Source organism: Melospiza georgiana, chromosome 3 (genome assembly GCF_028018845.1).
Source record: "Melospiza georgiana isolate bMelGeo1 chromosome 3, bMelGeo1.pri, whole genome shotgun sequence".
Taxonomy (NCBI): Eukaryota; Metazoa; Chordata; class Aves; order Passeriformes; family Passerellidae; genus Melospiza; species Melospiza georgiana.
Genome location: NC_080432.1, coordinates 107,684,898 through 107,702,016, shown reverse-complemented (window position 1 = coordinate 107,702,016; position 17,119 = coordinate 107,684,898). Strand labels below are relative to the sequence as shown.

At 38.0% G+C, this 17,119-nt stretch overlaps 1 protein-coding gene across 1 annotated transcript in view; it reads left to right on the top strand.

Moving 5' to 3' along the window:
* CD109 (CD109 molecule) overlaps window positions 1-17,119 on the top strand; it is a 65,550-nt gene that overhangs the window by 33,966 nt on the left and 14,465 nt on the right. Inside the window, exons 14-27 of the mRNA XM_058020630.1 lie at window positions 187-363; window positions 1,244-1,396; window positions 2,122-2,196; window positions 2,665-2,725; window positions 3,230-3,365; window positions 4,136-4,253; window positions 7,006-7,119; window positions 7,325-7,543; window positions 8,235-8,379; window positions 9,056-9,232; window positions 13,196-13,277; window positions 14,566-14,794; window positions 15,301-15,466; window positions 16,551-16,741. Of these exons, the coding sequence (XP_057876613.1) occupies window positions 187-363; window positions 1,244-1,396; window positions 2,122-2,196; window positions 2,665-2,725; window positions 3,230-3,365; window positions 4,136-4,253; window positions 7,006-7,119; window positions 7,325-7,543; window positions 8,235-8,379; window positions 9,056-9,232; window positions 13,196-13,277; window positions 14,566-14,794; window positions 15,301-15,466; window positions 16,551-16,741 (2,043 nt within the window). The remainder of the gene's footprint in view (window positions 1-186; window positions 364-1,243; window positions 1,397-2,121; window positions 2,197-2,664; window positions 2,726-3,229; window positions 3,366-4,135; window positions 4,254-7,005; window positions 7,120-7,324; window positions 7,544-8,234; window positions 8,380-9,055; window positions 9,233-13,195; window positions 13,278-14,565; window positions 14,795-15,300; window positions 15,467-16,550; window positions 16,742-17,119) is intronic.

Genomic DNA, 17,119 nt, shown 5'->3' with positions numbered 1-17,119 from the left:
AAAAAATCTATTATTTAAATATTACAACAGATACCATGCCTATTTTCACAGAACTGGTCTACAAGTTAGTGGAAAAAATAATGAATCACAGCTATGTGTCTCTTCTTTAGCAGCTACTTGTAGAACCAATTGCTGATGACATTGACGGTACCAATAGTTTGAGTGTTTGATTTTTTTCTCTTTCAGGTATTATCTAAGGAACAAATTATGGCTTTTGGCACAAAATCCACAAAAACTTTCACTTTAACAGCAGAAAATTCCTGGGCTCCTTTGATATCTATACTTGTATTCTACATAGATGAGCTTGGAGTGGTAGTGAATGATGCTCTCACTGTCCCCATCCAGCCTGCTTTGGATGACAAGGTAATTGTGTTGAACTTGACTCTGAGACCATGGTTTTGTCTGGGTGTTGAGTGGTAGCTTAAAAAAAATTATTTTAGATCATAGGATTGTAAATGCAGAAAATTTTCATTGAGGACCTAACCTGAAGTTTGTGCAAGTCTTTAGAAAGACTTTTGATTATACCAGTGCAATTAGGGTCCAGTTTTTGCATATTTGAGAGTCCTTTCTACTGGTGGTGTGTTTTCCACATAAACAAATGCCCAGCATCTCCTTGTGTCTTTGGTGGTTTGGTCAATTGCTGAGCCAAGGGTTACTTTGGTCAATACAATGACAAGGTATCATATGTGCTATAAGGGTGGAATTCTAAAAGTTTATAAAGACCTTGTTCTAGCCAGGCAGTTGTCACATTGTGACCAATGTTTGTTTCTGTTTCATGTGACTATCCACACTTTAATTCAAAAAAGTTTGAAGAAGTGTGGGGAATTTCAATTTCATCACTGAATTGATTTTTCCAGCTTGCTTACCAGGACGAGATTTGGTCCTTTGTGCAAATTAAAGCTTCCCTATAACTTTTTATAGGTGAGACCATCCAAAGGCTGGATGGATTCAAATTCTTTCTCTGCTCTGGAGACTTTAACACTTATAACCAGAAATTGGTAGGGAGCCTGTTTGTCCTGCCGCATGAAAAATGTCTCAGTGTGCCTCATAAGTTATCCAAGTTACCAAAAGTCCTAGGAAAAGGACTCTCAGAGGTCCCAGTGTCCCAAAGGTTCTAGGAAAAACAAATCCAGAGTCTTAATTATAGCCAAATAATCTAAAAAAACTACTTCCTTGGAGTTGTTAACAGCTGTAAATATCACTGTAGAATTTAAATCAGTGCTGTGTTTCACTTTTTTTCTAGATTAAAATCTCTTGGAGCAGAGATAAGGCCAAGCCATCTGAGAAAGTCTCCCTTAAAATCAGTACAACAGAGCCAGGATCAGTAATTGGAATCTCAGTTGTTGATAAAAGTGCAAAGCTTCTGGGAGAAAGCAGTGACATAACAGAAGAATCTGTAAGTACATGGGAAAAAGAGGTTGTCATTATTGTGTGTATGAAAGATGTATGTTTGTGGAAATGTTACAGATTATATGTTGAACTAGTAATGTTCTTTGAGCATGGTTTTTAGCCAGTAATTATGCAATTTTTTTTACTTTTGCAAGTCACATGAGTGGTGGAGACTGTAAAGCTTAAGAGGTAATAGGCACAGCATTTCCAGTTCCAGTCAATACCTCATTGTTCTTCAGTTGATAAATTGTTAAATAGTTTCTTCTTTCAGAATAGACAATGTCAGAAAAAAACCCCTAATGATTTGTTCTTTGTGCTGTTTAAAATTAATAATATAAAATAATTATTTTTTTTCTTGGGAGGGCAGAATACATTATTCATGTATAAATTACCTTTGCTTGCAGAAGATCAACTGCATTTACAGTTTGAAAGAGCTTACAATATATATCATTCCTAAGGTGCTCAAAGGACATGGCCTAAATGCCATAAAATATCAATGGGCTGTAGGCTTTATTCCAGGCTTATATACAGTCTTGGTCACTCTTCCATTAATCATAAACCCGCTACAACTAAACCCCTTCATCCTGTCACAGATTATTTTCTCTTTGGCATGAGAGTTAAGCAGCACACAACTTGTGGTGCAGCTGTATGAATTAGCAACAGTGAAAGTTCTTAAAATGTGAGCTGGCATTCAGTCTGTGGATGATTTTTGTTGTTTTTTTTTTTTCTTAGATCCTCCATGAGCTCAATTTATACAGCACAGTGCAATATTTCCCCCTGGTCAGAGGTTCTTTTGGTGTATTTCAGGTACTGTTTGTTTTTCATAATGCTAGGCTGTTGGTTTTTTTACTGCTTAGTGATTTGAACATCACTTGCTAGAAAAAAGTGAAATTTCTAACTTTTGCAGCTATAGACAATGTAATGTTTTCATGGCTTATATGAGTTTCAAGTTGTGAATCTTGTCAATATGTGATACTCTGAATGCCAAGGAATGTATCTATTCCTCCTTCTTTATTTTTTTAATTTATATCTCCATAAATACAGGTTGCTTTATGCTTGATCTAGTCTTCACTTTGAAAGGTTTTCAGTCATTATGACAATATTCAGATTCATATAATCTCAGTTTTTTCGGTTTCTGTGTATTATTTGCTTTAGTTTTATGCTTGCTTTATGACTTTATTTACTTAAAAAGAAAGAATAGAAAAAGAAAATAGATAAGCACTGTTGATGTCCTGAATATCCTGTACTGAGATATATTGTATAAATTTTATCCAGAAATGCAGCCTTTGGGTATCAACTGATGCAGTTCTTGAGGAGGATAAGGAACATTTTCTTTGTAAGTAATACAACAAATGAAGCCAAATCTGATTTACTGAATGGGGAAGGAGGTCCATGGGATAGGGCGCCCATTATGTCTTCTCACTGTGCTGCATACAGGTTGCATCCAGCCTCGAAAATCATTAGCATTTCAAAGGTTCAAGTCATACAAAATTCATGTAATCAGCATTTCAGAAATTTTCCTTTTTTACTGCAGTGACATTACCCCTAAAAGCCTGAAGATGGGTGGAGTTTTCATTTGCAGCTCCAGTTGATATATATTGCAATGGTTTGTCATGTGTAGCCAAATTACACCAGTTTCATTCAACTCCACAGAGGCCATATAGAAATTTGTGTGAAACTTTTTTTATTCTTAAAATAAAAAATTCCCAAAGTAGTCTTATATGTGACAAAGCTATAGATTAGACTCCAAGCAACATATTAATTTAAATTTTCTTATCTGTATTTATTTGAACTTTCTAATGTGGATATTTGGAGTAGGACAGCATTTTTTATTTTGCAGATGGTGGAATGATACCTATAGAAGATGGTTTCGGTGATGATATGCCTGTATCTAAAAATGGACCTCCTGATTTCAGCAATCTCTATGTGAGGACACATTTTCCAGAGACTTGGCTTTGGATTGACACTAAAACGAGGTATAAGTTAGAAGTAAAAGGAAAACAATTTGCACTTGCCCCTTTTTTTTTTTTTTTGTAGGTTTCAGTAGAATTCTGCACCAGTGCTGAAGAACACTGCTTAAAATGTAGATTTATATTCTGCTACCACCTAGAGGCCACAAGTGAGATTGGAGATCGAAAAAATGAGGAATTGTACAACTGCACAAGAGAGGATTATGAGGCCTGACTGCAGGCCTAGGAGTTCCAATAGAAGTTAGATAAAAATCCTGAAGACAAAAGGAATAAACTCTTACATTTACAGATGGGGAGATAATGGATAGGGAGACCTAGCCTTTTTCTCTACAGTATATAAAAAGATGGTGATTAGCCCAGAAAGGGAAATCTCTTGCTGTCTGCACCTAATTCAGTGCATAGATCAAACTGTCAAGTGATGGTGAAATCTGACCTGCGTTGTGAAGAACAAATCTTGTATTCTTTTACAGCTGAGAAGTTCAGGAAGCAACCATCACCTGGGATTGTTTTAAAGGACCTGTAAAAGTGGATTACATGTAATGTGATCCAGTGTAATTACCTTCAATTAATGTAATTTAAAATAATTTAAATTTTTAAAAAAATTTTTATCCCATCACATTATTTTTAAATGGTTAGAAGAGGAAAAATGGATAATGAGCAGCTTTTCTTTCCAGGAATTTGGACTTAATTTTTCATGCATTTTAAACATATATGTCCACTTAATGATGTCTGTAAATGGATGGTTTTGAAAGTCTGCTCTCCCCTTCTGCCATCAGATCTGGCCCAGAAACCACAGTGGATGCCCTTGTACCTGACACCATCACGTCCTGGGTAGCCAGTGCTTTTGTGGTCTCTGAGAGCGGCGGGCTCGGAGTGACGACTGCTCCACTGGAGGTACCATCTCTCTAAAGAGCTCTCCTCTAGGGCTGCTTGCACTGCAGGCTCCTGCTGGACTCTCTCATTTAGTTCTAACAGCAGCATCTCCTTGTACCAATGAGGAGATTGAGAGTCTGTGAGTGTTCAATCTGTAGAGAAAACATCACTGAAAAGATACGTGAAATTGTATCTGCCTTCCCTTCCTGCTCTTCTGAGACTCCACACAGATATTTGGATGCCTGTTTCTGTTGGAGAGGTTTTTTTTTGTCAGAGTACTTGCAGGATTGTGCCCATTTCAGAATTTTTGTATGTAGGAGAGTGGAATGACTCTTTGGGAGCACTGTTCCATGTTTTCTTGGCTCTGCCCAGAGGGCAGTCTGTGAGTTGGTAATGGATGCAGTGAGGTGTGCACAGACGGCCTGGGATGTGAGAGGCATTTCTCTGCTGCTCTGCTAACCCTTATGGCTAATGCTTGTCCCAGGAGGGAGAGCAGGAGGGGTGATTTAAAGCTAAATTTATCTGTCAAAAGCAGTCCTAGAGTAAACACCGGTACAACCTGCTCTGGGTAAACTTGCAGGGGACTTGGACGAGATGTCATCCAGAGGTCCCTCCCAACACAACCATTCCGTGATAGGCGCCAAGTTTTGGGTGACTTAGCTTGAGGAGCAGAGTGGACACTGAGAGCTGGCATGGGATACCTAGCTCTCAGTGTCCACAAAGGAATTTGTTGCTCCCAAATTCCTGTGTCCTGAGGCTCTTTTCTTGCTTCCAAGTGTTTGAGGAGTTTAGCAATTTAAGCTAAATTCAGCAGCTCTCAGGTTAGATCTCTAACCTGAGGTTCCCAGTGAACAACTGCAGTTGTCCTAGGATCACTCTGTATTCAAGGAAACCACTACTTTGAGAGTTGTTTGGCCTGTTTAAAATAGGAATTAATTCTTGAAGTCTCATTTAGCTTGTATTTTACATACACAGAATAAGCTGTCCATTCATCATGTGAAGATCCTAGAGAAACTATGTTCGTATCAGAGAAAACTCCACTTCCATACCTGAGTTTAGAAAGGTTGGGAATGTGGTAGTGGGCTGTAGATTTCCATCCTGGTTCCTGGACTAGTGTAAACGTAGCCTGAAGGCAGCCAACTTATCCATTCAAGTTCTCATGCCCTCAAATTCTTGGGGAGGGGCAATTTTTGAGATCCAAGTGGAGATCTAGGTCCAGATTTCACAGTTGGCTGCTATACCAGACACAGAGCTTGTGCTTTGAACATCCTGATCTGAACTCCACTACAGAATTTGGAGCCCAATCTGGATTTTGTGGCTAAGGCTCCTTTGAGACTGGAATATTGATTCTTGTTTCTTTCACTTGGCTTGGCAGAGATGGGACAGAAAGAGGAATAGTTTTCTGATTAAAACTGTAAGGAAATACACACTTGGCCTCTCATCCTCAAATGTGAGAAGCTCCAAGTAGAACAGATGTTGAGATAATAATTTAGCTATAATCACCCCCATGCACTGTTCAGTACATCACTATTGTTGGGACATTTAGGTTGTTCTTAGAGCTCCATATGGCTGAAACATGTTAATCAGTACCATACAGAGAAGCAAGTAAAAACAAGCCATGAAAAATGTAATGGGGGAAATAAATGGCATCTGCGTGCTTTATGTCATGTACTGCTTTGCATCATGGTTTTATTTTGACTTCTCCTACACAGAGTGTCAGTAATGTTACTCAGTTGTATTTTTGTAATATACTGGCATATTCCTGAGTGTAAAACTTCAGTTTTAAGGAAAAGTAAAACAAAAAAGACAAAGAAAATAGGTATGTAGGGAAAACCTTTACTATGAACTAACCAAAAAGTCTCTATCAGAACTTCTCTAATGTTTTTAATATCTAAAGAAGCTCATGATGCTGAGAGCTTTAGCAAATAACTTTTTTTTTTTTTTTGAGAAAGCATTGTAATATTTGCTAGCTAGAAAAAAAAAAACTGAGGAATTTTTGTTTCTGAAACTCAAAACACTTGGAAGATGTTTTTAAATGCAAACTGAATTAAAGTACTTTTTAGTTGACATTTTGATAATAAAGGATAGCGTGTCTCAGCCGTTCTTATTGTGCCAATGTTCAGTGAAATTTTGATCCCACTCAGCTTGATGAGACCTTACCATTGACTTCTTAGAGGCAAGACTTCTTCCAAAATTCTCTGTTCATAGAAAAAAGAAACTATTTGCTGTTATACTTCTGCAGTTTATATTTTAATTAGTATAGTATGTATTTTTAGAAGTATAATTACAGAACTTTTGCTAAGATTAATCTTACTAAATAACAAAACCAACATTGTAAACATTGTGTTGTTTAGTTACAAAATTTGGGTGAGGCTGTTATTTAGTTACTAGTGCATTGACATGAAGATAAGTCAACTGACATTGATCCATTACTTTTGTACTCAAAGCAATTCAGTTACTTTAATGAGAGCTCAGGGGAGATCACAGCTTCCAAACTTGCCAGATGATACTCTCATAGTCCTAATTCAGTTGCCTCTGTTGGGACTGCCCTGTCAAAGCTGTTGGCAGCTCTCATCTGAGTGGTGCCTCTAAAGGTGCTAATGCCCAGAAGCATCTTCTCCTTCTGTTTCAGCCCTGCAGTGATATGTTTTGTCAGCTGTAGAGTACAACTAAACTCTGTCATTGAATTTAAAAGTGATTGGAAGACACGTTGTATAGTAATTTTCTGTCTAGTCTCTGGTTGTAAGGGTTCATGACTGATTTTGTTTTGCAGCTAGAAGTTTTTCAGCCTTTTTTCATTTTCCTGAACCTTCCATATTCTGTCATCAGAGGAGAGCAGTTCATTTTGGAAGTTAACATCTTTAATTATTTGAAAGAAGAAGCTGAGGTAACATAACAATCTCTTTACCTTTGAATGTTACTAGATATTGCAGGGTTTTCATCACTGGTGGAGACCATGTCTTTCTTTGTGAGGACTGGTGTATTTTCTTCAGTGGGCAGACCTATTTCTCTATACACAAAAAGGGTGGCAGCTTGTGAAAGCAACTTTTCAAAATTAACCCTTTGTGTTGCAAATTTTACTGTATTTTTAGGTTACTGTGATCCTGGATATGAATGATGCTTTTGAAATTATTCTAACATCCAATGAAATAAATGCTACAACAAATCAACAATCTGTATCTGTACCAAGTGAAGATGGGAAAACTGTTCAATTCCCAATCAAGCCAAAACAACTGGGAGAGATTCCCATCAAAGTGACAGCAGTATCATCTGCTGCTTCTGATGCTGTTATCCAGAAAGTTATAGTCAAGGTAAACAGTCTGCTGCATGCCTTGTTCCTGAAGTAAATTGTTCCCCAAAACAGGCTACATAGTAGGGCAAAAAGGCAAACCAATGTACTTGTCTGCCTCGTTCTGTTTGGGGTTTGGGGTCAGGTGACTTTAAGTAGAAAACACTTCTTACAAAATAGTTTTTAAAAAGTGCTTTAAAATTCTTTAGAACCCCTTCCAGGAATGAGCTCATAGATCTGTTCTGCTACAGATAGTTTATCCAATGCTTCTTGAAAGCAAGGTGAAAGCTGTTTGTGTGTCACTGAACTCCTGGTGCTGCAGCTAATTTAACAACCTGTGCAGAGTGGACCTGGTGACTATTTTGGATAAGTGCAATCAGTTTTGCCATACATGTGGCTTTCATTCAGATTATTTATTAATTATTATTAATCTATTTTAGATTGAAATTTCTGTATTTTGCTACAGATGGAATTTTAGCCTCCAGACTTTCTGATAAACCAGACACTGATAAGACTTGCCTAGCTTTGGATATCTAAGTCTGGTTCATGTTAGGCTCCATTTCAGTGGTGGACATTTGTGTATCTCCTCCTGCAATAAAAGCTTAAGATATAGAACCAAAGAATGGCTGAGGTTGGAAGGGAGTGGCATGACCTTCCTCTCCAGGGCAGGATCAACTACAGGATACTCAGAATCCCTGTCTTTATCTTTATAGGCTGAAGGATTGGAACAGACATATTCTCAGACAGTCCTTTTGGATTTGACTGGGAATAAACGACAAGCAGTGTCAAAAACTTTGGAATTCACTTTTCCTTCTGATGTTGTAAGTGACAGTGAGAGAGTGCAGGTCACTGCTGTTGGTAAGAATTAACTTTGTTTCCATCATTAGGCAAGGCATTAATTTTTATTTAACTGCAATATAAGTAGTTTGAATCATTAAGTCACAGTAATTTACCATCATGCATTAGGCTAAACATAGTAAGACCTTATGGATTGATTGTTTTATTCCTTTAATTTGTTTAATTTATGACAATATGACATTTGTAAGTTATTTTCAGAGTTAGAGAGTTGGATTTTGGTCAGAAAGGTCCTGCAAAGTTTTCTAGTATCCTGCTATAATTACTCTGTCTGCAGAATGGTAACTATAACCTGACTAACTGTTGTTTACTGTGACACCTAGGCTTTGATAACTATAGGTGAGAGAAGAAATAAATGAAGTTTACATTTTGCCGGATTAAATAGATTTTGGTTATGTAGGATTTTGTTTGTTTGGTTTGGGTTTTTTTCTTGTTAATTTTTAAATGGCAACTCTTTGAAATTACTCTTTAATTGGAAAGGTCTGTAAAGAGCTGCATCAGTGGGCATAAAGTGGATTAGTGGATGAAGTATCTTTTCTGCCTGCTTAGAGGTGTTTAGTAGAAACATTCCTAATATATCATATTTTCTCCCAGTTTAGATTATACCACCCTTTATATATGAGATATGCTTTTATTTGCAATAAGCTTTAATTTATTTTGGTTGAATTTTATCTTTCAGGTGATCTACTGGGGCCTTCTATCAATGGTTTGTCATCATTGATTAAGATGCCTTATGGCTGTGGTGAACAGAATATGATCAATTTTGCTCCCAATGTTTATATTTTGCAATACTTGACTAAAACCAGGCAGCTGAGAGACGATATTAAATCAAAAGCGATAACATTTATGAGAAAAGGTTTGTATGCATAAACTAAAGATGTTAGATTTTTAAGAGCTATTCCTAGTAAAAAGATTTCAGTGACTCTGCCTCTGGTTTTGTCATGATAACGGGAAGAGAAATCCATTTTTTCTTTTTCTTCCTCTTTATTCTGGGTTGATAGAACTAGACAGCAAGTTATTTTGTTTACAAGGGCAAGTTTTCTCAGAAAAAAATTGTTGGTTTTGTATAATTGCTTTTTTTCATCTGAGAAATGCATTTTAGAGGGTAATTCACACGGATATCCTAGATAGTTATTACTTCTTGTTTGATAAAACCACATGTGAGCAAACATTTCTGATCTCTGCCTGAGGCACAGCAATTTCAAATGAGTCAGTGAGCAGAGTGAACCGTGTTCATCCCACATCTTCAATGACACATCCTGACCTGACATGTCCTTGTAGAGCTCAAGGAGTGGCATTTGATCTCACGGCTGGCTTTTTTGCCCACACAAGTTTTAGGCTTGGTCAGAAGTGAACTCTGCGCTAGAAATCAAAAGCTGGAAAATTTTAGTTGGAAATTGTTATGTATTTGAATCGGGAGATACTCCAGAACGTCACAAAGTTTGGAGCCCACAGTTGCACTCTGGCTTTTGGATCAGACAGTGTCTGACTGTGGTGTCCCACACTTGCCATGAGTCAGTGTCATGCTGAGCCTGCTCCTCAGAGAGCAGTGACACCAGCCCCAAGTGAGTCTCACCCCTACTAAGGCATCGCGATGACATTTTCAATTCTTGTTTACTCTCTCTAAGTCTTTTTTGTTTGATTTTTTTTAAGTTGTTGACATTTCCCTTGGAAAAGGCACAGCTCAAAATAAATTTTCCTTTCATCAGGATTCCAATTTTCTGTCAAAGCAGTTAAATGATTTTTTTTTTTAAACTCTTCCTACTACATGATTTAGCTGAAAAGTACAGTGGGGAGGAAGAGATGTGTTATCTAAACAGTGACTCTGAAGTTTGCAAGCAATCTGTCACTCTTTTAATTCTGAGCTTTGGTACCATAGTTTTCTGAAGTTTTCCAATAGTGGATTTATTTAAGTTATTTCAAAGCAAATGAAAATTACAGGTTTAATGTCACTTACATACAGATTGTTTTGTGTTCTTAACTTTGTTCTGATGCTCTGAAATGAGGTATGTGTTTTTAACACCGTAGGTGCCAGAATATTGTGTGCTGAAATATTTGTAACCTTAACATAGAAAAGAACCACGATCTAAAAATATTCTGCGTTTTTTTGCTTTATTTTAATAATTGTTTTCTGTTGTTGCAGTGATTATTTTCTCAAGTGTTATCTTTAAGTTGAAATTAACTAGCCCAAGATGCAATTTTTATAGGCTCAGTTTTTGAAAGGATTGTTATGAAGTTTAATTGAAAACAGACTATTTCACATGTCATAATTCACCAAGTATTTTAAGAAGTAACCTCAGAATCTGAAGTAAATATAATTAATTTATGGCTAAATACTTGTGAGAAGAAGGGATCATATACCTAGCAGAAACTGCTATATGATCTTTGTTTTAGCAGTTTCGTTTACTTAGAACAAAGGCAAAGCCAAAGAATAGTTGCCTTTTAGGCACATTTCTTAATTGTGCTAATGACAAATCCCATCTTCAAATCACTTTTTCTGAAATGAAAAAAAAAAACCTGGTTGGTCTAAAAGCTTTGTAGTTAGACCCAAAGAGGTAAGGATTTTGAGCGGAATTTCCAAACTGTGTAGAAGGCGAGATCCTTTGGATCATTCACATCTTTCTGAAGTCCTTTCCATCCTGATGCATTCCTCTTGGAGCCTTGCGAGCTCTTTTCAGCGAGCCTCTTACATCTCTTGGGTTCTGGCCAGCCCTCTGAGACTAGCAGTGGGCTAGGAAAAGAGGGATCATAACGGGATCCCTCTTTTCCTTCCACGTGTTGACATTGGAGTGTCGTTTTTCGCGCGGGGCCGAGCGCGGCGGCTCGCGGGAGCCTCGGGCTCTCCCGTTCCAGCGTTCCCGTCTCGGACACGCTCCTGCTGGAGACTCGTGCGTGGCTGCAGCGGGGCTGGCACGGAGACGAAGGCAAGCAGAATGTGGGGAATAGCTGAGTGATCTCTGCTCATCTCTCTGATCGCTCCCCAGCTCACGCTCTGGGATGAATTTGTGCCTGTGTGCCCAGCAGCCTGTGTTGAGCCCGCTGAAAGCTGTAGTCTCGTGCTTCTACACTGCCAGCAGGATGGTGATTATTGCTTATTGCTGTATACTGCCAGTTCTGCAGAGAAGAAGAAGACCTTATTTTCAGGCCTTGCAGTCAGATACTTCTGAAAAGGAAGCAGTCTGTATATGTACATGTATTTGTGCTCCTCTTAGAACATTATTTGGAGGGAGCCTTAAACTTTGACATTGACTTTTGCTTGGGGACAAATGCCACTCATTCCTCCTTCCTTTTCCTTCCATTTAGTATAATTAACTGAGTTGACAGGTATGTCATTATCTGAAAGATCCACCAGTTTTAGTGATGTAATAAGCCACTGTCATGCTAAATACATAATAAACCCCCTATATTAAAGAAAAAATTTCGACTGCAAATTCTTCTAAAGAAGACCTAAAAGCTATATTTCTTGCTACTGGAAGGTACCCAGATATACTGTTACACATTGACAGTTTTATTTCTCGTTCTCTTCTATTACAGACAGACCATGGCTAGGAATTCATCTTATACTGGCACTTAGATTGAGGGATCAGACTATTTGTTCCTCAGTAATTAGGGGTATGGTCACTCACTGTGTGTCTCCAGTCAGGAGTGGGTGAATAATTCTTTATTAGTGAAAGAAAGGAACATTTTTCAGGGTTGTAGAGTTACAGTTCTAGCTGGGTGGATCTCCTGGGACATATTTGTGTGAATTCATTCATTTGTGTAGGACTTACTGATGCTTGCCCTGAGAGTTTTCTTTCTGCCTGTCTGATTCTGTATTGTGTCTGTATCTATCAGGTCTTCAATTAATGAGTATACTTTCTTAATTATAATAGCTAAAATAGTCAAACCAAGGGAAAAGACAAAGTGGAGGAAAAGAAAAGATGTGTTATGAAATGGTATAAATAGATGCTGTTACTATTCTGGATTCACAAATGGCAGGCAAAATGCAAGGGAACAAAGGCTTTAGATACCAGAAACTACAGTGAGTAGCATATCATAGGAAGCTCTTCATTTCTGCCATGAATGAACACTGGTTCTGTACAGAAATCATCTATGATTGACAATGCTGCTGGTGGCTGTGAGCAGCCAGGGAGCCTTTGAGGTCCTTTTATTATGGATGTCCTGCAGTCAGGAGATAGCTGCACTTGTTCAGGATATCGAAAAAATCTTAGGGTAACATTTTAAATGGTTCTTCTCAGGATTTCAGGATCTTTTGAAATTTTTTACTCATTGCAGAACAACCAATTTTCAACTTGCTTTTTCTGATAGCAAGGCTACTGATTTGTCAAAAGCCAGCTGAAGAGGAGGCCTGGATTTCCAGCAGCATTTGTAGCCTTGCACTTTCAGTTGGAAAACACCTAATTTTTGCTTGTGCTGCAAAGATGGAGCACTTCTGTAGGTACAGAAGATCCCCAAGATGATGAAGCAATGAGCTATAGCTGCATCTCTGCTCTGCTCTCACTGCTGTGCTCCTGGAACCCCTGGGCGTGTGGGAGCACATCTCTGCACTGGCAGGGTGGCTGATGAGCAGCCACAGGAGTTTCTGGTTCTCCTTTTGCAGATGGATCCTTCCTGTTGCTGCCCACTTCCTCACCATTCTCTACATGGTTTTGTGTGTCCCTGCATATTTGGGAGGTGTTTTATGAAACACAAGCTTAAGTATTGCCCTTCCCAGCGTTAGAAAGTGCTTTTGTTTATACCAGCAGTTTCTGTTCCAGTTTGTGCAGGAACACACATGAGACGAAAGTGTTCAATACCTGTCTCTACTTTTCCACTTCAGGCTACCAAAGAGAGCTGCTTTTCCAGAGGGATGATGGCTCTTTTAGTGCCTTTGGAAATGAAGATCCCTCTGGGAGCACATGGTGAGTAGTTCTGCCAGAATCATTGTGGAATTTTAGTTTTTTAGATATTTTCCCTGCATCTGAAAAGTTTTTGTGAAGCTGGTAAAAGTTTCCAGCTGTATTAGCCTTCTGCCTGGTTTTCATTAGGTGTTTAGGCCAACTCTAAGTCTTTCTTGCTGGATAACATATTGTCAAAGACATTATTAGGGCAAGGCTTTTTAATTTTGGGGAAAAACAAGGAATGATGAATTATTTAAACCAGGGAAATAGTTTAGTCTGAAAGTTTTTTTCTGTTGCTTTCCTCAAAGGAATGAAGAATAACAATTAAATTAATTATTCTTGCACTTGACTGAAACCATTTAGGGCTGTGATATCATCACTGCTTCAATCAGATTATCAGTTATCTCCATACTGGAAGCTGAAGCATGACAGACATTTTGTAGGGGGTGAACAGAGTTACTAGTGACAAAAATTTGTTCTACTTGCATCTGTCACACTTCCTTTTATTGAGACTGTAAACACAGCTGAAAAAGCCTTTTCAGTGCTGAGTTTCACTCCAGGAAGCGTACAGAGCGTAGCTGTGGAAGCCAGATAGATAACAGAGAGAGGTTCCAGCACTTTGTTCTGCTAACTCTTGCTCAGTTTAGATGTACTGACATATTTCAGTACATGCTTCTGTCCCTGTTAACTGTGCCACTGAATGAGACTTTCTTCTGGACTCAGTGGGCATCTTTCATTGACATCAGCAGGATTTGCCTTTGACTCAACATTGATGGATTGGAAGATGAAGATTGCTTACCTGTACTGGCAACTCTAGTACTTAAATAGTGCAGTGACAAGTTACATGAATGCACATTTGGAAAGAAGGGAGTCGAGGGATAATGTGGGATCAATAATAAAACAACAAAGGTTGTTTCCAGGATATCATTACAGGGATAGTGCTGATAATTAACATCAAACCTGTTGCTGCATTACTTTGCAAATTATAACTTCTGTCTAGTGGCAGAAAGCTGGAGAGCAATGTTTGAATAAAGATACGCTTGTGCTGGGAGACTCAGAGTCTATACTCTGTATTTATTTTTGAAACATAGCTGCAGAAGGGGTGATCTTCAGGAGAAAGCACATATCTTAATTTTTTGGTGGATTAAATTTAGCCTACTTGCTTATCTGGGTGAGGCATGCATTTTGCTCTGCTTGGTAGGGGTATGTAGAACACCTTATGCTTTATAGTTATTTTTATATAATCTGAAACAGAGGACACTGTAATGCATGGCTAATTTTGACTTATTTGATGAACCTTTTCCCCAAGGTTATCAGCTTTTGTATTGAGATGTTTCCTTCAAGCTCGTCCATTCATAGATATTGATGAAGATGTGCTCATGGATACAGCTAAATGGATTGTCCGTCATCAGAAAATAGATGGAGAGTTCCAGGAGCCTGGGAAGGTGTTACACAGTGATCTTCAAGGAGGCACCAACAATCCAATTACTCTCACAGCTTACATTATGTCATCTCTCCTAGGGTTCCCAGATAAACAGGTATTGGAATTCATAAATATGATTCATAGTTAGGAGACCTGGCAAACACTTGGTAGTTAATAGAAATAGAGAAATATTTGAGCATTAGACAAAATCTAACCTCATTGTGTTAAATATCCCTTACCTATTCAAAGCAATGCAAAGTGGTGTTAAGCCCTTCAGTTTTATATTTGCAAAATCTAAAGGCAGTTTCTGTTGGCAAGAATACTATCATCACTTGAGTCCAAGAACTTGGAAAGAAAATTTCTTGGGGGAAACTAGTCTTAAAGACATTAAGCCATTCCAATTGATTTAATTTAAATTATTCATTTTCATAAAGACAGTGCCAGATCAAAAGGCTTGCCTTTGAGATTCATATGTGACTCTGAAAGAGATTTTCATTGTTTCTTGGCTCTGGTTTGGGGCCAATAATTTCTCTGGTTCAGTATAAATTTGTCTTTAACATTTTTCTATTCCAAGATATTTTTTATTCACTGTACATTCTTCAATATTATCTTAATTTCCAGCATGCTTATGCCATCAAGACTGCTACAAACTTTCTAGAAGATAAATTAAAAGAAGGCATTTCAGATAATTACACATTGGCACTTGTGACATACGCATTGTCCTGGGCAAAAAGTCCAAGAGCAAAGGAAGCACTGAATATGCTGAACCAGAGAGCAGAACGCCAAGGTACTCCACAAATATCTCACACGGTTGTACAGATAGATTTTTGTCAAATTTAGAGATGTCTATCACATATCTACAGCTCTGTGCTCAGAATTCAAATCTGTTCAGAGTACGATATGGAGAATAAGCTAAGAAGTGCCAAGAGAGCCTTAATAAGAAGTGTCCATAAATGAATGACAATTCACTCAGTCTAAGTTGGTGTGTTCAGTCTCATTTTGTGTGTTCCTGATATAGGAGTACTGTGATGCTCTTGAAGGACATGGCTTGTCAGGTTTCCTGTTTTAATCACGTTGTATTATCAGCCTGATTAAAGAGAGATGGATGAAGTTCACTCTTCCAGTGTAGTTTGGAGAGATCAGGAGGGTATTGGGGAGCAATGAGTATTAGAAAGAAGAGGTGAAGTATTGGAATGTCTATAAGGCAATGCAAAGGTCGGTTGCTCTTTCTCTGGAGACCTATCATCTCAGTATATTTAACTTCTTTCAAGTTCAGCTGAATTATTTTTCCTAATTTGGGGGAAGAACAGACCATATGGAATATAGGAAATTGAAGTTTTTGTCTCAAAATAGTAACTGTCATCATGAAGAATCCAAAGGAATTTGTGTTGTAGCCTAGCAAGGGAGCCTTTTGAGTGTCCGTCTGTCTTTACTGAGTTAGGCCTTTTGGACAGCCACTTCTTGGAAGAGAAGAAGTAATTTTTTTTGGGAAGGGTTTATTCAAGAATGAGTCTGTGGAGCAGCTGTGCTGCTTGAGGTGCCTTCTCTGGTCCTGAGAGAAAGGAGCACTAGAAAAAACAAGGTGGCCTTTTCAGAAGGGCTTCTTTTTGTGAGCACTTCAGGCTGACAAGGAAAGGATCAATGTAAAGTTCACTGAAATCGAGTGACTATTTAGACCCCAGCTTTTTTTCTAGGTAGATTCAGACATTGCTGAGGAAGTACCTTATGGAACACACACCTAAACATTAACACAATATCGTACATCCCATAGAGCCCATGTGTAAGCATTAATGAAGAGTTTTCCCCTAAGACTTTTCCAGAAATCCAAAGACTTCAGTCTGTGGATGAGGTTATGTTGGTTTATTTTGCAGGAGAATTTCGTTTTTGGGTAACGCCTGCTTCTGAAATTTCTGACTCATGGCAGCCACGGTCCATTGATATTGAACTTGCAGCATACGCTCTGCTCTCGCACTTTCATCAAGACAGATTAGCTGAAGGGATCCCTATAATGAAATGGTTAAGTCATCAAAGAAATCACCTTGGGGGATTTTCATCTACTCAGGTAACATCGTGTCTTAAGAGATTTTGCTATAATTTTTAAACAAGCAGTGTATATTTCAGAATTAAAAAGTACCATTCTTACACAGTAATTACTGAGTTTTGTTTTGCTGTAACAGCTTTGGTTATGTACAAGCTTGCATTATTGGCATCTTACTCTTGGACTGCCAGTTTTAGTATTTTTGGCAAGTCTAATAAGAAAGAGAATTAGAGGGAGACCTTCTTTATATAATGTACTAATAACAAATAAAGAAGAAATAGTAGTGCCTGTGGAAAAGTAATTAAACATATTTTTGAAATAAGTATGATGAATATATATTCTTACTTCCTTTCCAAGGAGAGAAGCCTCTTTTTATTTTTACCATGTGCCAGTCCTCAAGCT